At 34.7% G+C, this 22,129-nt stretch overlaps 1 protein-coding gene across 1 annotated transcript; it reads left to right on the top strand.

Annotated features, from left to right (window-relative positions):
- Positions 1 to 1,308: 1,308 nt before the first annotated feature.
- LOC128994732 (zinc finger protein 436-like) lies at positions 1,309 to 12,522 on the top strand. Its single transcript, XM_054419477.1, has 5 exons — positions 1,309 to 1,570; positions 7,397 to 7,537; positions 9,366 to 9,477; positions 10,413 to 10,524; positions 10,982 to 12,522. Exons 1-5 carry the CDS (start codon positions 1,418 to 1,420, stop codon positions 12,087 to 12,089), a joined length of 1,626 nt encoding a protein of 541 aa, XP_054275452.1. The 5' UTR covers positions 1,309 to 1,417; the 3' UTR covers positions 12,090 to 12,522.
- Positions 12,523 to 22,129: the final 9,607 nt, after the last annotated feature.

Genomic DNA, 22,129 nt, shown 5'->3' with positions numbered 1-22,129 from the left:
CTTAAATCAGGGCAGCCACCACAATCTGGATATTCTGTATGGCTTACAAGCTACAGTTATGAAGGGTAGAACTGATGTTGGCGCACCTGTTTGTCATAACTCAAACCATATAATTTCTAAAACTAGAAATTAGAAAACAACTGAGCTAACCTCCAAATGTTATTTTGGTTTCGTGATGATGTTTAGTGATTGATGAATAGTGATGTAGAAGTACTGTTTGTGCAAGTATTTAAGCAAAATACTTACATTGTATACTCTATTAAATTGATTTCACATCCAGTTTAGTTAAAAATAGGCCATGCATTTCTGGTTAATTAATATTATTGAAGAACAATATATTTTTAGGTACCGGTATAAGTTTAAATGTAATTTGTTTTCGTAAGTGGTTTTACTTTTTTGGCTTTCTATTCCTTAATCCCTAAGATATTTTATAGAATATTATCATTATTTTGGCAACGTTATTTTCAGGACAGACCTATTTGCAGACACTGTAATTAAGTTAAATACAATAGGAGCCTTGGGCTTGGAAACAAGTTTAAATATATATATATATCGTAGGCTAGGCCTATGTGGGTTTGTATTACAAATTTAAGAATTAAATCTTTTAAAATTATTTGACAAACGTGAATGATGTTAGGCTTTCGTTTAAAGTTTATATATAAAAATATGCAGAGCCCTCCCACCACCTATGAACACCAGCCGCTACTGTACTCTCACTGATTTGAGAAAGCAAAGTGGCCAATTCGCTCATCAGTGAGACAATGTTAACATTGTCTCACTCTAATTACTTTGTCTCACTCCAGATTTGCAACGTGAAGGCACGAAATAGTGAGCGCGTAACATGCAGGTACGTTGGCAGCACTGGCTGTAAATCAGCTGGTCAGCTGTTGTACTTTGTCACTTCACATTAAATGTTATATTAAAAGTTCACTTCTGTGTAAAAATAGGTTATGTTTGAAGAAACATAAGACCAATTTATTTGTTTTATGGTAACTGTAGGAAAAGTATAATGTGCAACTCGAGTTCAAAGTACAATTGCCTCACTCGAGAAACCATTCGTGAGTAAGGATTTCTCTCGAGTGAGTCAATTGCTTACTTTTCTCACTAGTTGCACAAATAACTATTTAATCTGTCTTGAAATATAAATAAATAATAATCTACGGGTTTTGTTATCCTCACTTTACATTTATTTCCTATAGGTATAAATAATAACTATAAGCTTTCTATGATTCACAACTCAGATTTTAAACTTTCTGTTGTGAGTGTTGTGGCAGTCCTGACTGAAACTAAGACTTCAAGAATTTCTCAATATGTCTGTTGTTTTGTTTACGTTGCACTAATTCTTTAGGGCTAATTTCGCAATTTTAACTCCCTCATGTTTTTGTAAAACTTAATTTAAGCCTTTTAAACTAAGGGTATGACAGATTTACCCAGTCCAAAATTTGATTCGATATGTCGCCTGTGTTCCACGGGTGTTGTATCTGGTTCTGGTTCACGTTCGATTTTAGATAACCCTGAAGGATCGAACTTGAAAGTGGCTGACCAAATATGGGAGTGTCTTCAAATTAAGGTATAGGCCTAGGCAATAAGATCATTAGTCCTTAGTATCAAGAATTTTTTTCATAAAAATAAATTTTCAATTACAATCAAATTTAAACTAAGCCTTATTCTAGTCTGCATACTCAAGTTGGCTATCTGATGGCTATTACAATATAATAAATTTGTACCTAGGATATCTTATATTGGTTTTTAATAGTTTAACTACAAACAGGTAATAAACTACGAGATTGTAGTACAATGTAAGAATTAATTGGTATAGACATAGAGTAGCCTAACTTAAACTGCAGCCCAAAAATAAAAGGAGTGGTTACGTTTCGGACTACGGTTCCACTATCTATCTTACCTATTACTTACTTGATACTTGATGATGTCCCACTAGCATCGCTCCTGTGACGTGGTCGTCAAATGGGTAGAAACACAATAATAGGCCTAATTGAACAGATCTTCTACTTTAAAATAGGCCGCTTCACATAAATATTCCTTTAACATCTTCTTGAATTTATTGATATTCTGCTCTTGAATAATGTTCCTTGGTAGCGAGTTGTAGATCTTGACACTACTAAAATATGGGCTCTTGCAGGCCAAAGTTGAGTTAACTTGGGGTACATGTACTTGATTAGATCTTCTCGTGTTGTACTAATGGACCAGATTGTTTGTGAAAAAGATGTCCGGATTATTTCTCACCAATATGGCAGATTCTAAAATAAATAGTGATGGGATGGTTAAAATTCGAAGGTCCTTGAATAGGGGCCTACTGTGAGCAAGACGTTGAGCACCACACATTCTCCTAATAATTCGTTTCTGGAGGAGAAAGATCCTATTGGCCATGGTACTACCTCCCCAGAACACTATTCCATAAGATATTATACTGTGAAAACAACTACCGGTACCTATAATAAACTTTTAACAAAATGTCAGTCTGGACCAATTTCTGGAGCCTATTAATTAAATTGATTACAGATTGATTATTGATCTCGAAGCTATTGAATTAATATGTACATCCCACTTGAGATTTTCTGTTATGTGCAGGCCAAGATATTTTACTTTTTCACGGAAAGTGAGTGCGACCCCATCTATCACTAATTGAGGAGCTGGTTCAGGTTTTTTCCTATTGTATAATTCCATAAAGTTTGTCTTATCAGAGTTCAAGATCAAGCAGTTTTCGTTACACCAATTTTGCATCTCAATTAAACTAGATTGAGTATCTTCAATATGACTGACACGATCAGAGTTACAGATTAGGTGACATAAATCCTCAGCAAAAAGCCACACATTTCCAGATGTTATGGAGTCAGGTAGGTCATTAACATAGAGCAAGAACAATAGAGGCCCTAGGTTTGATCCCTGTGGAACACCCACATTAGGGGATGGAGCCGACTTATATGTGCGCAGAGTATTGTCATTCCCAAAATGCTCGAGTGAGACGACCAAGTGGCGGTCTCTTAAATAAGAGAATATCCAATGCAGAGGTCTTCCTGCAATTCCCAGGGAAAGTAGTTTACAAAGCAGGACACTATGGTTTAGCAGGTCAAAGGCCTTGGTCATGTCGTAAAATAGGCATAGAAGGCTCTCAGAAAGATCCAGGTGGTTATAGATGTTCCTCAGGAGGGCAAAGACAGCATCAGATGTAGACATATGTTTTCGGAACCCAAACTGACTCTCAGTCAATATATTATTAAATTCTATAAACCTAAGGAATCTCTTCAAAAAATGATTTCAAATAGGCCTACTTTTCCTATACATGGTTGCACAGAAATTGGGCGATAATTACTAACAGCAAGTGGATCAGCCTTTTTATATACAGGTACTACTTTAGATGTTTTTAACTTTGTTGGAAAACAGCCAGTTTCAAAGGATTTATTTAAAATTTGCGAGGGCTTCAATAACATTTTCATTACAAAGCTTGAGAAGGCTGCATGGTATCTCATCAACACCTGAACTTTTCTTGGATCCCAGTGAATTTACCACCTCCCTCACCGCAGCAACAGTAGTATGTGTGAGAAAAAAGCGTCCCTCACCTAAGTCAACAGACTAAGAGAGATAGAATACAAAATGTCATGTCTTTTACAGGTACTACCTACTACCTACATAAAAGCCTATGCAATTTATACATAGGCTACCGAACACAGGTTCGCTTGTGACCTAATTTATTCCCTATTTCGATGCTGAATAGGAATAAGTTCCCCAAATCATTTTTGCCTGATTTGAATTCCACAGACAAATAGTTTTCCGCAGGAAATAACGATAGGTTGGAGACATTTAATCAACAAATTTTTAATTGTCTCTCCATGATTATCTATGAAAAATACCCATGTTAAATGTGGGTTTTGGCCCTAACTTTAACTTACCTACTTAACTTAGGCTACGTTAGTTAAACTTAAATTGATATTTTGTGTTAAGAGGTAAGTTAGCTTAACTCTTATTGGTAAGATTGTAGCATTACATGTAATTCATTCATCATTAAAGTTAAGTTATTTACCCTATAATTTTGAATGTTTTCTCCTGAAACGTTTGTTATTACCCCATAATTTTTATGTTACCAGTCATTTAAAATGTTTCCCCTTGTTTATTTGTTATTCAATTTGTTTAATGTCAATCATAATATCCCATCACCTTGCAGAAATATCATCCCCCCTTATTACATTGTGATAATGCAACATGTTGTTGCCGATTGATTTAGTGTCTTCAGTTTCGTATGGCTTTAAAAGTGACTGAATTGTTTTAGGTTGATCTTCTTTTATATTCCGTTAAGTGTCTGATCCATTTGTAAATCTAGTAGCTTTATTTTACTTAAGATATTGTTTTCAAGCGGGTGTGGCTTAGTACCGTTAAGGGATTCAGGGAATGCTATTTTGTGGGATGAATTTTGTTTAAGTTGTTGGCTACTATTGAAGTTTGATTAGGCCTAGGCCCCCTACTGTATTATAATGGGTGGAATTGTGTTCTTTAAATCCCTCATTGAGAGTTCTATTATTGTTCTAGTGGCCAAATAACTTCCTATATAACGTACCCATGGATGTGGAAAGCGAATAGGGTGGACCTCTTGTCAGGAATTTTCGATTTTGAGTTACAGTATATATAGCCTATAGGCTACAGTATTTGAATTCCTTATTAAATTTTGAATCACTTGGTGCACGTCCCATGCATCATGCATCTACGATTTTGTTGTTGTTAAATTTATAGGACTTTGAAATTTTGTTATGGAAAAGGGTAGGACTTAATTTTGAAAAGTTCAAATAGCGTGTACGCATATAAAAGTTTTTTTTTTTTATTTATGAAACGATTTTGGTATCAAAAGAAAGCTTATAATGTTCGCTTTGGAAGCAATACCAATTTTTATCTTAACTCAAGGTAGTTTTCATTTAAATAATTGTTTTATCGAGGCATGTCGTAAAAATCACATTTCAGAAAACGAACCTATTGTCGGCCCTATGTTATTTAAGATAAAAAAAGGTACCTCTTGTCGGGACTGCAAAGTTTGTGAGATACTATAATGCAGGGCAATTCAATTTTGTTGACTAAAGTCTGTTTATAAAGTGAATATTAGAAATGGGACCCCTTGTCGTTATGGCAAAATAACATTGAGCGACAAGAGGTACCTCTTCTCAGACCGTGCAGAGGCTAACAAAATGATTTATTTTGACTTCTTACATCTTTAATTCAATAGTTTAACCGATACTGTCCTGTTCTATGTTAAATGAGGTACCTATAACAATTGAAAAAAATCCGAATTCCAATATTTTTGACCTTAGTTACTCATATCGGACGTACTAAAAATTTTGCATCAGCCGACAAGAGACCCTTTTTCGCTTTCCACATCACACATATATATATCAAACTAATATATTTCATATGATTATATATCACAGGTTCTCTGCAAATTGCACCCTATTTTATACTTCTACATAATACCTATTAAGCACCATACCATACCAACATATTTAAGCGTAGGTAGTATCTTTTTAGAATCAGAAAAATTTTGTCCTATAAAAAATCTGCCGTCATCATCTATAAACAACAGAGTTCCAGCCACTTATTCAAAAAGAGATGGTGGTTGCTGGAAACTAAAACTGGACTGTAAATCTGATGTAGGAATATGTCCCTATTGAACTTTTCCAAAAGTTCTTTCATTATGTGAGCAGCATGAGGTCGGGTATGTCATGCAAAATCATATGACACTACTGGTCAGCATACTACTGTTTAATATAGCTCTTCTTACGATGAAGAGAAATTTTGTCCCCTACGTTGTACATTACTTTTATTAGGTATCCCTGGTAGGCCTATATCGTAAATGAAGGTAAATGAGTGCCGTTTTATATATACCACCGTTTTAGGTTTGTATTCTAAATATTTGAAGCTATAAATCAGCAACACAAAACTACGATCATAGAACGATTATTATTGGTTAATATTACTCAATATGTGTTCAAAATTACTAGACCATTAACCTGAATAAAACAACGATGTCACAGAACTGCAGACTGAACTACAAAATGTAAGTGTTTCATCAGTAATAGCAATAGCAGCACAGAACGCTGCGATGTTGTCGAACGCAACTCGTTGATTGTAGCTGGTTTCTGTCTGTACACTTGATAGTCCCCCATAGGTGGAAATGTAGCGGTGTAATATCTGGTGACCAAGGCTACTCAGCAGCAGAGTCACTGTGACCTACCTACCGACCTGGTAACGTTTCGTCCAAGTACAACCTTACATCTCAATGCAGTGAGGTGTGGAACAATCTTGTTGAAAGTAAAACATGTCATTGCCAAATAACGTTTGCATGGCAGGCAAAATCCTTATCCGGAGCATATCAAGGTGTACGTGATCAGTGATGGTACCATCAAAGAAGAAGGGGCCAATCAAACCACGTGATGAGATGCCTCAACAAACATTAACCCCGGGTAGATTACAGCTTTTTCTACACGAACATTAGGATTGTCAGTGGCTCAGTAGACACAATTGTGATGGTTTACAGTCCCGTTAAGTTTAAATTGTGCCTCGTCAGACCATACAAATTTACCAGCATACCATAATTGCCGTGAACCATCCATTCTAACCACTAGCAGTACTCAAGTTTTCAATCCGGATCATCTTGGTTCATTGCATGTAACAGTTGTGGAACATAAACTTTCCACTTCCTGAAGAATTCGTCTTACACTTGAACGGCTCCCTCCACTCTCGCCCTTGTATGTAGATTTTTGCTGAGATTCTGTAAAAAGCCGCAAAACCACAGCACTGGTAGCTGTTTGTTGTCGGCCATCGTTCATCTTCCTTCATCTTACTTTGTTTACGTCATTCACCGTTCTATTTAATTCGAACTTATCACGAATACGGGCAGTTGTACGACATGTTGATGGAGGTGTTTTAAACTCATTATGCCATTGCCCTTGTACCGCCTGAATGTTTTCAAACTTAGAATACCACTTCAACAGAGCCTTGCATTCATTAGAGGACAATCGTGCTGCCGCCATTGCTCCTTCTCGACTGATTTGGCCTTGCCCACGACGATTCACGCATGCGCATAAGCGGCTGCCAATGTTGCCAACGCATGATATACATAAATATTCCATCACTCCATACACATAAGATTAATAAGAGTAACTTTTTGTTAAACTATTATTCCGTTACATACAGTGAGTACATTTGTACTACTCTGTATATACACATAGATATAACAATAAGGAACACAAAAGACTACAACAGTTTCAAGTTGGGGTTTTATCACAAAATCTCTGTAATACCAACATACTACCAAATATTTCTTTTAAGCAAATTTGCAACTTATTAAAAAAATTGAGGAATTAACTAGAATTAAATGACAAATGTAATTTTTCAGGTAGAAAAAGATGACAACCTGCCACAGCTCATTTGCTCTACTTGTTTCAACGTTACGCAACAACTGTTTGCTTTTAAAGAATTATGTCAACAAACCCAGATCAAACTAAGGAAATGCCATGAAGAGAAAAATACACAAAATGTAAGTACAGTTTAAATGTTTTGAACACTTTTCATTTGGACATAGAAACATAAATATAGAACATTTAGATATTAAACATAGATAGGCCTACCGGTATAGAAAAATAAAGAAATAGAAAGGGTATTTTGTTTATTATACAGGGTGTTCCGTAAATCTCTACCAATATTTCAGGGCATTGTACCTGAGTAAGAAATAAATCTTAGTTAATATTATACTTAAATTGTCCGGAAGTCCTTAGTTACACAGCTGTCATTTTGTTTTTTTCACTGATTTTTTTTAAGAGGTTACAGATACGAAATTGAAACTTTGCACAAACGTGTATGACCTATGGCAATTAGACAAAGCTACAAAAAACTTATGCCATTTTTTCAAATTCATATAACAAAATGGTGGCCATTTTAAACTTTTGTAAAACAACGGTTTTTGAGTTATTTAAGAAACAAAATTTTAAATAGCTGCCGTTTTGTTTGAAACATTTTCATAATTTTTTTAGCTTTGTCTAGTTGTTATAGGCCCTAAATGTTTGTGCAAAGTGTCAATTTTGTATCTTTCACTTTTTAGAACAAAATTAATAAGTGAAAAAACTAAATGGTGGCTGTGTGGGTAACTAAGGACTTGCAGACAATTTAGATATGATACAGTAGAGATCCCCAAACTCTGCGTAATGTGGACTGGAAGGGTGCCGAGTTTGTGAAATGCCGGGTTATCGGGAACTAGGGTTAATAATAAGAACAATACAATTTTAAAGCTTTTTAACCTCCTGTTTTATTTATATTTATATTACAAGTCAGTATTATGTCATCAGATATAGTACAACAAATCCTTGGTATGAGTTGCGAATGATTTGACTTGAGCTGGCTTGAGTCCATGTTTAACTCGGACTCAAAAAATCACAAATTTTCTGAGACGGTGATGGCCGAGTTATCCAGACTGCCGGGTTATCGAGTGCCGAGTTTGCGGGACTCTACTGTATTTAGATATGTTTCTTACTCAGGAACAATGCCTTATAGTATTGGTAGAGAGTTCTGGCCCATCCTGTATTTTAAAGTGTATCCAGTAAAAGTCTTTTCCCTAAACTAATATTTTTTAAAGCAACAGTTTATTTTAATTTTCATTTAATTCCATTATGGTTTGGTTTACTCAATCTTTAATAGAAACCCCGCAGACACACTGGCAGCACTGCCTATGTCTGCTGATTAAATAATAATAAATCCCTCTCAGACCCAAATTCATTTCTGAACTAAAAATAGTCCAAACCATCAACTCTAATAAGAAAATGAATTCCAAAACTGCATGGGTTAGTTCATAAATTATGGTCTCCACCAAACTCTTAAGCAAGCACGCTAGTTCAAATCTGACCAATGTCCTGCTCCTTACCTCATTTACTTATTCTAGCTGATTTACACCCCTAAGAAACGATTAGTCTGGTCGTACTATTAAAAAACAAGAATGAAAATTGACTCTCCGGCCAAGTATAGGCTAAATCACACTCTGTAACTATATTTCTGGGGTCTTAGTTGTCTACCAATTTGAAGTCCATCACTAGTTGATGGATGTGAATAAAGTAAAGTGGGATGTAGGAAATTTACCCAAGGGCTGGAGGGAGTTCGGAGGTGGACTTGATATTTAGACGATGATTTCAAAGGTGTGTAGGCTGACTGCATTTATCAGTCTCATTTGTTAAAAGCAAGGGCAATTTTGCATTTCCAGAAAATGGTTTTTGGGACTGAATACCTAAACTTTTTTTCTGAAAAATTTCTGTAAACTTTTGGTTTACATAATTTGCTTGTGTTACTTTTCCCTCCATAAACTTGTCACTACTCTGCAGAGTCCGGAAAATGAAGAAAATTCAAACAAAATCAAAGAGGAGCCGTCAGATGGCACAGGGGAGGACGGAGAGGATCCTTCAGAGGCCATGTCTACGGACAATGACGATTCAGGTGATTAACCAACTATTTGACTTAGTAAATAAAAGCAAGTAGGCCTAATGTACTTCGTCACCTTAACCCTTTCAGCAACAAAGTAAAATAAATATAAATGGTATAAAGTAAAAATATTCTACAAATTATTGAAGCATGGCTTAAAGATGTATATGACATGTTTTGCAACCTAGGACTCGTGTTCAGAATTATTACGTTAGGGTGTTTACCGTTATTATTATTTTGATAGATAGTTGGACCAAGCGGTATAAGATGTTGTCTTCCTGGACAGGAGACGGTGAGGGTTTTTCATTGAAGCATTTGAACAATGTAGCCTACTTCTTTTATTGATTTTCCAGAGCTCAATATTTACATAAATCTTCAGGAACACTTTTCTTTCGTGTTCTAATACTTGTAGAGCTCTTGAAATAGGAACAGTACTCAACTAATTTGTCTCCTTATGGTAATTTAGCTTGACTAATAGCAGTTCCATTACTAAACCATTGTCCGATTTATGAATAACAAGGGGAACTGGAGAGCCACTGGGGCGGAGCCCGAAAGATTTTTTGAGATAAGAATATGCCTATATGTTAATCGGGAATATGAGCTATCATCATGCCAAATTTCAGCCCAATTCGACCAGTATTTTCCGTGTTTACTTGTCACAAACATACATACATACATACATCCATACATCAAAACTTTCTCATTTATAATATTAGTAGGATATCAGTTCCATTAGAAAACCATTGTCAGATTTATGAAAAATAGCAATAACATCCAATTGCTACCGAGTAAAATCAAGAGATAACAGTCATATGATAGCCTAGTTTGTACTTGCTCTTGTACTTTTGTACTATTTTCACAACATTTAAATATAACCAAACAATATCCTGTGTATTTACACAACCTACTACTGCTTTAACAAGGTATAAGACTTTGTTTTTACTTTTTAGATCTTCACGAGAATGGAATTGAGGTTTTGCCCGAACTCGGAGAGCCGGCGCCTGAGGACTATGTCCTGATGAAGGAAGAGACATTCAGTATTGATGCCAACAAAGTTAACAGGTACCTTGCTGTGCCCTTATCAATATTTTGTCTAGTTGTGTTCTCCTTCGTGTTGAAATGTTAAGTTTTTTAATGCAAGACACTCCTTGTCCTTTGAATAACTTAAAAAAGCTAAAAAATAATTTTAAGAAATAATTGTTACCAAACGTTTATTTTTACAAACATAAATATTTCAGGAAAAAATAAAAGCATTTTGATGTACCTAATAAGCTTGTAACCACTATTGTCCTGTTTGTAGCATATAGAAATAATGACTTTTGTCTTGGTTGAAATTAGACCTTAGAGATTTAAGATTTATGAGGCTTTTAGTAGAATTCAGAATATAAAAATAATTTGTTAAAATAGCAGGCAGTTTTAAGTAATTGATAATAATGTGTGTGGTTAATTATTTTATATTTCTATCTACATTTGTTTATTTTAAGGCATATTTGTAACAAACATTGTTGATGATTTTTAGCAACAATCGAGGGAAGACTGGTGTCATTGGAGATCATCTGGTAGAGTTCAACAACAACAGTGACTTGAGGGACAGAGATGTGATGGAAATCCAACGTATCCGTCAAGAGCTGCTGCCTCCCATGTGGGATGTATATGAGAAATCTCCTCCGAATGAATCAGGTGAGCTTCAAGTGACGCATCGCAGGTACATTGTGAGTAAGGCTGCGTTCCCGTGTTCGCTTTGCGGCGCCTGTTTCAAATTCGACCAAGGCTGTGAAAGAGGGGAAGCTCCGGACAGTGGTCCTTACGATTGTGTCGTATGCCATAAAATATTTCCTAAACGGAGCGCTTGGAAGAAACACCAGGCTACCCATGAAGATATCAAACCGTTTCTTTGCAGGGATTGTGGCAAGGGTTTTAACAGGCAGGACCAGCTCTCTCGGCATCTGATAAGTCATTCCACCGTCCGCCCGTACAACTGCGAAGGCTGCGGGAAAGCGTACGCTCGTAAAGAGCACTTGAACCGCCATCATTTCAGCAGCCCGACTTGCTTGGATCCCAATGTAGATCCAGTTAGACCCTTCTCTTGCCCCTCGTGCGGTCAAGGTTTTGTGAGAAAAGAACACCTCGTCAGGCATTCCAAGCGTGCTCACGACATCGAATTGAGTGACAACGAACCTAAACCGTTCAGTTGTCAGATTTGTTCCAAGACATTTACCAGAAGGGAACATTTACGACGTCATAAATTAGTTCATGCAAAAGAAGAAAAGACTGTTAAAACCGAACCGGAGGATGACTCCTCCCCCCCTCCGAGTCCGGAGGAGAAAAAGGTCCAAAGTCCTGTCAAATGTGAGATTTGTCAGAAGTCTTTCTCGAGGAGGTCCCACGTATTAAGACACATGAAGCGAATCCACAACACCACGATCTCAGGAGAAGTCCATCGATGCAATGTTTGTAACAAACAATTTGGCAGGAAGTACCACCTGGAACGCCACATGCTGTGCCACGCCAAGCTGGAGTACGAGTGTGTTACTTGTGGTGAGAAGTTTGAGCAAAGCGAGTTGTTGGATAAGCACATGACAACCGTCCATGGCAATGCAGCCGTTGACAACTTCTTGTGGATTTAATCCTAAAAGCTATAAATTAAGTTGTCTTTTAATCTGGTGTTCATGGATAGCATTTTATCTTCACTGCATGTTAAGTGTGCTGTCAAATGTTAAATGTAATGTCAAGTCAATACAGTTTTTTTGTAAGTTTTTAAATCATGTTAAAGGGAATCCATCCAATGTTCTATGAAAGAATATTCGTACGTGATATAATTCATTTTCCTCAAGAAGAACATTACTCTCCAGATTTTAGTAAACCATTGTTGGTTTTCATGTCAGAAATTGCTGATAAATTATTCATCTGTGTACTTCCTAAATGTATTTTTTTACATTTACACCCTGGAAGAGAGCAGTATACAGTATGTTCCTATGTGGGAATGATGTTGAAGAGCATTTTCAATAAAATAATACACCCTTCTAATTGGCCAATGCAAAGACTAGTTGGATGAGGATTTACAACCACAGAAAACGTACTACTATAACCCAGAATGCCAACCGCATGGTAAAAAGCATTAAGCGTTTTGAGAGAGCTTTGCCTGTCAATCCGTAGGCAGCGCCACCAGCGTTGCTATGCTATTGCATGGTAACACTGGTGGCGCTGCCTACGGATTGACAGGCAAAGCTCTCTCAAAACGCTTAATGCTTTTTACTATGCGGTTGGCATTCTGGGTTATAGTAGTACATTTTCTGTGTTTACAACACACATACTAACTGTAGGCTACATGAAATTTCCGTCCAGTAGCCTATAGTACTTTAAATACATCACATTCACTAAAGTGGTGAATGTGTTACCAGAACGAAGTGATTTTAATTGGGTTAATTATTTGTGGTTAGGAAAAATAAACTCTTATTGTATACAAAGATGGAACATTGTTTGGTTTCCAATAGAAAATGTAAGATGAAAATTTAAAATTAATCTCAAAGAAACGTGCAAAGTACCAGCTCACTACTGCCTAGGTGTTTGTAATGGAGGGAGCTAAGTAATTTTTTTTTAAGAAGGCTGTATGGTACGAATACTGTTACAGTTCTTAAAAAACTTATATAAATGTTCTGTACCCATCATTTGACAGCTGTACCCTTTCTTCAATTGCAGTTTGAGTTTATGATAGTTCTCTTTATGAAATCAAGAGCATTTTTAAAGTGTAACGATTACGAGTGCCTTCTCACAAAATGCCATCAATCTATCTTTAAGTCGAAACAACAGTATCAGTTCAACTGAAAGTATTTAGATATGTAAATTTTATAACTAGCCAAGCTACAAATATAGACAAGCATTTTGATTTATTAGGATAAAGTTTAACAATTTATTTAGAAATGTATCAAGTTTTAAAATTTTTTATTTTTATTGTAGATTTGTTTGCCCTACCGTACTGTAAGTCACAAAGTGCTATTAAATGTTTTAGGACCAAAGTAACTAATTTGATTATAAATATTTTATCTGTGTGATCTAATCTAATTACCTCTAAATGTATACTTGGGAAATATTGTAACAACCCATCATTTCAATCTAGCCTTTTAGTGTGTTTCATAGATTTAAGCCTTTTTGTCTGGTATATAAAGATATTTTTTGGATACAACAGCTCAAAGATTATCAGTGGTTTTAAAATGGAAACGTATACCTTACTTCTAGTTTTGATATAAAAAATTGGCATTCCAACAATCTAATTTGGTATAACAAACTGTACATCTTCTCAACGTAGATATTTATAGCATGTAACTTAATCATTCCTGGGCAGACTTCAATTTCACCCATGTTCTTCTTTCTCATTTTTTTTTAAATACCTGCTCAGCCATTAAGCCTGATTATGTTAAGTTTGTCTCAACTTTTGTCCTACAAAGATTCAAAGAGCTCAACATTTTGAGTATTTATTTTTCTTAACTGCCCATTTTCAAGAATCTCAGGCTTAAGAGTCTTTTAAAGTTGTTTACTGGGATTTATAAATTTTCCTCTTCAAAATCACAGATTTTTTAAATAAATAAATTTACAATATTTGGGGTTTTAATGGATGTTGTTGATAGTTTGTTTTTATCTGACAATTATTTAACCATGTATTTATTGCACTTAAACAACTAATTAGTCCTGCTAAGGTAAATTATTCAGCATTTAAGTCTCTTGCAGACAGGCATGTATGGAGTTTTGTCAAACTTTAACTTTAATTATATAATTTATTTGACCAATGATGCATTTTAGGTCTAAGTTTTTAAAACATTTATCAAATTCCAGTTACCAATAAGCTTAGTCCAAATATTTTTTACTACAATTTATGTTGGATAATAAATCATACATGTTATGTGTGCATTTTCCACAATTGTGCATTTGCAATGGTGCTTACAAACACTGACAGAGAACATTTATGTTACCTTTCCTTTATGTAATAAATCCCGTTTGGAAAGAAGAATAAAATGAAATTTGTATATTTAGTAAACAAATGTATGTTATAGACATATAATCAATCAATTTGTGATGATGTACTAGTTAATAGTACTACAGTAGAACCTCTTTAATCCGAACTAATTGGGACCAGGGGTAGTTCGGATTACAGAACATATTGTTGTTTTTACATAACAATAGCTAAAACATGGCTAAAATTGATCAAAATTATTTTGGGAAAAGCGAAAAAATGTTTTATAAAGTAAAATACAGTGTTAATTATTAATACAGTAGTAAACATGGTGAATAAAAAGTACTGTAAATTAAATACAGTATACAATAAAGAACTGCTGTACTGTGTATTAGAGTACAGCAATGAGGGGTTCGGATTAGTGGATGTTCGGATTACGGGGGTTAGGATTAAATAGGTTCTACTGTAATTTGAATTGTATGTCACGAATGCCAGTCAGTCTCTTTACCAGAGTTTTGTATGTTTGATGTTATTTGAATGTGTGTGTGTTATATTAACTTTTTTCTTGAAGTCACCACTAATGTTAATAGTTCACAGATTTGTTGCACACATTTTAAATTATTTTATTTGAACATTATTTTTACATTGTTTACTATGAAAGTATAGTTTTGTTATTGTATCTAATTTGCATTGATCTCTTTTTTACCATACCAATAAAATATAGAAAGCATTTTTTGGTTGAGGTTATGGTAAGTTTTATAAGCATAAGTTTTCTAGTTTTTAAACGTTTCCGTTTCTGTTTTTATGGGTAGAAAATTGTTTGCACTAAAGCACTTAAACAGACTTTTCTGCCTGGTTGTTCTTTCAAGTACTTAAGAAGATATACATGTGTATTTGTGCCTTGATATAATGTGTGTTTATATAAACGTGTTTTATACATTCCAAATATTTACATTTATTTGGGACCAAAAAGTAAAAAAAACGTGTTACCTATTTTCTAGTGTACTGCTGAACCAAAAAATCTATGTGAAAGGTTTTCTAACTATCCCTGAGTGAATTTCAAGCTAATCTATTGGTGCCTATTGTTTTTAAGTAGCCTATGTTTTAAAAAGAAAGAAAGTCAATTTGATGACGATTTTAGTACTGAATTGCAACAAAAATGTCTATTAAAAATAAATGCAATTATCTTTCTGTGGAACATCAAACTGATTCCTCAAAAACCTTTTACATAGACAAGAGTTTTTTAATATTATTTTGTTCTGTATTATAGAGGTATTCCCATTTTATTTTTAATTCTGTTACTATGAACTGCAATACTAAGTTATATTTAAAAGACTTATTTAGTTATTTGTTATTATGTGGTTTAAGGCTTATAAAATAGTTTATTTTGTTGTTTATTTCAAAGTTTATATAGTTTTGTTAATATGTGTCTAGTGGACACGTTGCTGTGTGTATGCTAAAGTGTTGGTATTGTTTTTACCAAAAACACTGTGCAATATTATGTTAGTGATTATAAATTATAATTTTAAAGACTCTAAAGGCACCAAATAATTTTAAGAGAGGAGGTTTGAGGGTCCTATGTTTTCATTTTTCTATGCATGTGATACATATTACATATGTTGGCAATGTTGAGTGTTTGAAATGTTTACAGAGATGGTGTATTGATGTTAACTGGGATTAAATAGTGTTTGTTGAAAACTGAGTTATTTATCAACTAACCTCTTCCCAGTCATTTAGTTGGCACCTATCTTTAGAGGAAAGTCGCTTATTTTAAGATATTGATTCAAGGAAAAAATATTCCCAGGAAACCTGCAGACTAGGTGAATTTCCATTTGCCTGATTTTCAATTAAATCCTACTAATATTATAAATGAGAAAGTTTGGATGTATGGATGTATGTTTGTGACAAGTGAACGCGAAAAATACTGGTCGGATTGGGCTGAAATTTGGCATGATGATAGCTCACATTCCCGATTAACATATATAGGCATATTCTTATTTCAAAAATCCTTTCGGGCTCCGCCCCAGTTGCTCTGGAGTTTCCCATGTTAACCTTATGAGAAATGGAATTATTGAATCTTAACAGCTGTTTCAATTAAACAAGTTGGTTCTGTTCTATGATGTTCAAGAGCATTAAAGTTACAAGGATTACCAACAGGGTGCAGCACTATTATTTCTTTTAAATTTATGACAACATCTAATTTGCAACGAAAAGGTGAGTGAGCGTAGCGAACGAACTTCAACCTGGAGGCGAGTTAGCGTAGCGAACGAGCTAACCTGAAGGCAAGTGAGCGCAGCGAACGAGCTCCAACCTAAAGGTGAGTGAGCGTAGCGAACGAGCTCCAACCTAAAGGTGAGTGAGCGTAGCGAACGAGCTCCAACCTAAAGGTGAGTGAGCGTAGCGAACAAACTTCAACCAGGACGTGATTGAGCCATGCGAACGAGATAATCTTGAAAATTAAGAAGTTAAACGGGGCAAAGCCCGCGGGTTACAGCTAGTCCTTATATAATACGTGAAGGCGATTTCTACTCCTCCGTTAGTAATGGGCAGATTTTTACAAACTATGTGTCAAAAAGTTTTTGTTTTTTTTTGTAGACGCCCCCTTTCACCAATTCCTGTAATAAAAGTCCTCGGGCTTTGCCCCACTGGCCATCGAAATCCCCATGTATGCCTTAAGAAGAAAATTTACTAACCCAGCTGTTAAATAAATCTTACTTCAGTAGTGGAATTTTTCAAGTGTCAAGAAATTAATAGTGTGAAATCGCATTTGTTTTAACTTGATTATATTGAAGTTAAATTGTTTCTTATGTTGGTAAAATAAAACACCAAAGATCAAACTAAAACTGGTAACAGGGTATTCACCAAAAATATAGTATACAGACAGTTGATTATGATCAAGACTGCTTTCTTTACAGTTGCTACTTTTCATTCTTAACCCGAATTCAATAGCTCGATTTTGAGCTTCGGGAGTACTAGTATATTTTAATAACATTAGGTTTAATGAGTACCTATATTTGCTGCTATAGGGAGGGTAATAAATTGTGATTTTAGTAAAATATCAATAGTTTATTATAAAATAAATAAATTTGCCAAGTTTAATCAAAATATATCTATAAACAAGCAAACTACAACACTATTAACTAATTTTGCAAAAGAATAACATACAAATTTTAAATTTACAATTTATTTAATTTTCTCCTTTACAATTTATTTAATTTTTTCCGTAACCAATAACCGTATGAAAACACTTAAATATATTAAATGAATAAATCATTTGTTTTTAAAGCTCTTCAAAATAGTTTAGGGAGAAATTGGGAAATTTTATGTTTTGAGGGTCAAAAAATTTGAGAATCCAATTTTTACACCATAAAATCCTGTGCCCATGGTCCGATCACGCTGGTTAGCAAAGTCGTTTGAATAAACTTAGGTTTTTAACTTTAGGTCATCAAAACAGGATCATTTTTGCTTGAGTTATCGTATCGTGCTAACAAACACATGTATGAATGGTATACTGTATGAAATGATGTTGTCTTTTGCCTCTGGGGCAGCGAGCTCATAATACAAATTTTGTTATGTGTTCGCTGCTCTGAGGACATCAAAACGAAAAAGTAAATCGGTCCAGGGCATTACCATAAAACCTACGGTGGTAATAGCTTATTCCCTATATGAGAAATTTGTTTATAAAGTGCTATACTATACACTAATAAAAATAGTATCACTGTTAATTGTAAAATCATCATCGTTTAAACTGTCAAGCTTAAACCCCACTCTTCATAAAGAAGAATTCACTTTAAAAACTCTTACAGGGCTGTTGAGTAGAGATGTCCTCAGAGGGCAAAAACATCATCTTCTATTCATATACAGTAGATATGTCTGCTCTTATTTGAACACAATCGCAAACCAGCCAGACTATTAAAACGGGGTTTTATGGTATTTATGGGTAAAAATTGGGTTTTCTCATCTTTACCATCAAACATTTAGAGGCGGTTTGGGAGATCGGTATTAGCGCTAGTCCGCGACTAAAACTAGACATTTCCGGTATTTTAAGCTGCCGCCTCGAAAACGGGTTTGTGAGCTCGGGATCAGTTAGGCGCGCGCCTAATTTGTGCAGGGATAATCTCGCGCATAAATATTTTTTGGTCTGCGGGAGTCAAGTAGACTTAGGCGCCAGACTAAGAGATAGTCTCGGTGGGTTTGGGAGACCAATTTCAGACTTAGAGATATATTTTCGTCATAAAAATTTTGCGCCCCTAACTTGTGCAGGGATAATCTCGCGCATAAATATTTTTGGTTTGGGAGTCAAGTAGACTTAGGCGCCAGCCTAAGAGATAGTCTCGGTGGGTTTGGGAGACCAATTTCAGGACTTGGAGATATATTTTCGTCATTAAAATTAGTGAGTGTAGTCCCCAACTTTAGTCCTGCCAGGGGGCAGGTCTAAGACGACATCATGCCGGTATTACCTCATTAGCAAGTTAATTGTTTACATATCAACTAAAAGGATGTTATATTAAAATTCATTATTAAATTCCGAACAATTTCATTACCCTCAAGGTAAATTTGATAAAAGTTTTTTTAAGGCTTCTGTTGTTAAAAATAAAACAGAAATCTTGCAGGAAGCTAAATTTAACAAAAGATTATTAGGTTTTTGTTTTTACTGTTAGCTGCAATAAAAATATGGACCCTAAATAGAATTTCTTTAAACTGAAAGTTTGGTTATAAGCACCCGTACCTTAATAACAGGGCCGGATTTCCCAATAGGCCCGGGTCTATGGGCGCAAGCTCCCAGAGGGCGCACGGCCGAGAGGAAATTTTTTTATATCTAAAAATTAAATAAATAGCCATAGCTTAATATATTTTGCGAGTTGATAAAAAAGAACTCTTGCCAATAAAGCATTATAATTTTGAAATTCTTTGGAAGAAATAACTGTTAGAAAATGTAAACTAGTTTTCAACATTTCGCATCAATTTCGTTACAACATTGGTAACAAACATTGGTTATACTCCCGGGAGTAGGCTGTAGGGATGTTGTCGAGCGCCCGAGCGGTACGCATCGTATTGCCACTGTTAATCTTTGCACTGCCACTATGCGGGCTCGGCGCTACGGATCGGAGTGATTAGGGGTGCATGCGTGTTAAGACACCATTACCACCCTCACCTCACAAAAAAGAAAATTTATTAACCTATCTTTTGATCAATTTACCTGCAGGATCAAGTGATAATATAAATAATACGTTTTGTTGAATATTAAAAATACGATAAGTTTATCTTTAAAATTCAATAACGAAAACATATTTATCTGAGTTTGCAACAGGTTTTAGAAAAAATAAATCCCCTCCAAAGCACCATTAATGGTGTCATTTTCTCCTCAGCTTAGACCTGAGGATAATTATGGTCGGCGGACTATTACTTTGTTTGTTTGCCTTTGTTTGTCTTTGCAAATATAATCTGGATGCAGTACTACCATAGATCAAGGCCCCACTGTTTTTCTAGTGGTGCCTTGCATAGATTAACCATAAACTCATGTCGACTTTTTATCACATTTTTAATTCTAAATATTGTTTTTCATGTCTAGTTCATATATGTTGGTGACACTGGAAGTTACTTTTGACGTAATTTTGTTTCTATTATTTTAGGGATAGTCCTATGTTGTGTGTTATAATTTCTTGTAATATAACCAGGGGACGACCTATTGTTTATGATTACATCGTTTTGTTTTGGACAAACTAGGTTTAAATAAATTAAATAAAAATAATTGTTTTCAGCTTATCCCTAAATATGACAAATCTACTAATGGAGTACCGGTATGTTTAACCACGGTATCAAGTACTGTTATGGAGTTCATGTTTTGGGGCCTGAAATCAGAATCAATGGATATGTATTTTTGCAGGAATGCTCTGTGGGTTGGATTATTTTGTTTCAGTCCCACAAGCGTGAGCATTTGACGGCATTTTGTTAAGGCTAACCAAGACATTTCTTTAAAAAAAAACTTGCAATGATAAAATTCTGACGAGGAGTGGTGTTCAAGCAATTAACATAGGCCTATAGACATGATATAGTTTTTAATAAAAGGTTTGTAGGAAAGAAACTGTGACCAGACTAGGGGGCGGAAAAATTATTTGGGCCTAGGGGTGCCAAAATGCTAGATCCGGCCCTGCATAAATATTTTATTAGCTAGGAAAAAAATTAGCAACCGCATACAACTCACCCCATACGAAAGAGTGAAGAGAAAGTAAACAAAAAATTAAAAAACTGCAAATAGCTCACAGTCATAATCAAATCGTTTTCTTTCAATTGTGTTGTGATTGAGCTCAGTTCAGTGTCAATGACCAGGTGCTAGTTACATCAAAATGGAGTACCTAGATTATTTGGAGTATAAGAAAATATACAGTACATCAATAACCCGCCACAGAAAACCTGCAGACTAAGCGAATATCCAATAACCTAATAGGACTTTCAATTAAATTTATTTAAATAGCTTTAGGCTTAACAAGTACCTAAAACTACTTACATGTAGGTATGCTACAGGGAGGGTAATAAAGTGTGTTTTTTTTACCAAAATAATAACGGCTTTATATCAAATAAATAAATTTGCCAAGTTTCATCAAAATATATCCATAAACGACCACACTACATTTAACAGTTAACTTATTCTCCATAAGAATCACATGGGAATTTTAAATTTACAATTTTCTGAACAGTCTCTGTAGCCAATAACCGTACAAAACATTTCAAGATACTAATTTGTGTTTAATGCTCTTTAAAATATTTTAAAGATAAATATTTATGTTATAGGGGTTGAAATTGAGAAAAAAACTATTTATATCCCAATAAACCCCGGGTTCCCATGGTCTGATCATGCTGGTTCGCGAAGTCATTAAGGTGTATTGCGCCTTACACTTTCATGCCAAATTTTATCAAAATCAGAAAAAAATTACTCAAATTATCACGTTTATGTACGTATACATAATATATTATATATAGGCTATACATATATAAAAATTTTAACGAATAGTGTTTTTGGCCTCTAGGGACATCAAAATGGAAAAGTATATTGGTCCCAGAACTAAGCGTTACCTACAGTAATAGATACTTCCCTCTGAAAAATAGATAAAAAGAGTGTCATGTTAAAAATTCTTTTAATTGACAACAATTTTTTTTTTAAGTATTAAAAGATATACTGTATTTTACATTTACCTTGGCTTCACACAATCATAACCTCTGCACATACTTAAAATACTTTTTATTTTTTTATTTTCGTCAATACCTCTATATTATAGTGGGAAATTACTGTTTAATTTTGAAGCTTTTTATTGCATGAAACCGAGTTTCAGATGTTACCGTTCCACATACAGGGTAATTTTTGTTACCTAATGATTTTAACCTCTGAAAGAAATCATATTGATTTTCAGAATCCTATTCCTATTTTTTGCTCCGGGGACTAAAGTTAGGCGCGTCTAACACTAGGCGCTTACTAGCTGGGCTCGAGCTCCCAAACCGCCTCTTATAGTTTTGCAATTATAGAATCACATATGAAGAATTAAGAACACTGTGCGATTACCCCTTCTACCAACTATTCAATAAAAAAAGAAAAAAATATTGGCTTCCATTTAGATAATTTTAAGTCTTTTTTTTATTACTTATCACATGACTTCAGTTAGGATCTAATACTAATTAGGCTGGTTACGGTTCTAAATAATTACTCTGTTATGTTATCTACAA

The sequence above is a fragment of the Macrosteles quadrilineatus genome, unplaced genomic scaffold (genome assembly GCF_028750875.1).
Source record: "Macrosteles quadrilineatus isolate MER2022 unplaced genomic scaffold, UCM_ALF_1.0 Scaffold_5__1_contigs__length_97177068, whole genome shotgun sequence".
NCBI classification, from domain to species: Eukaryota; Metazoa; Arthropoda; class Insecta; order Hemiptera; family Cicadellidae; genus Macrosteles; species Macrosteles quadrilineatus.
The sequence above is the reverse complement of the archived record's forward strand: the minus strand, read 5'-3'. Positions and strand labels throughout refer to the sequence as shown.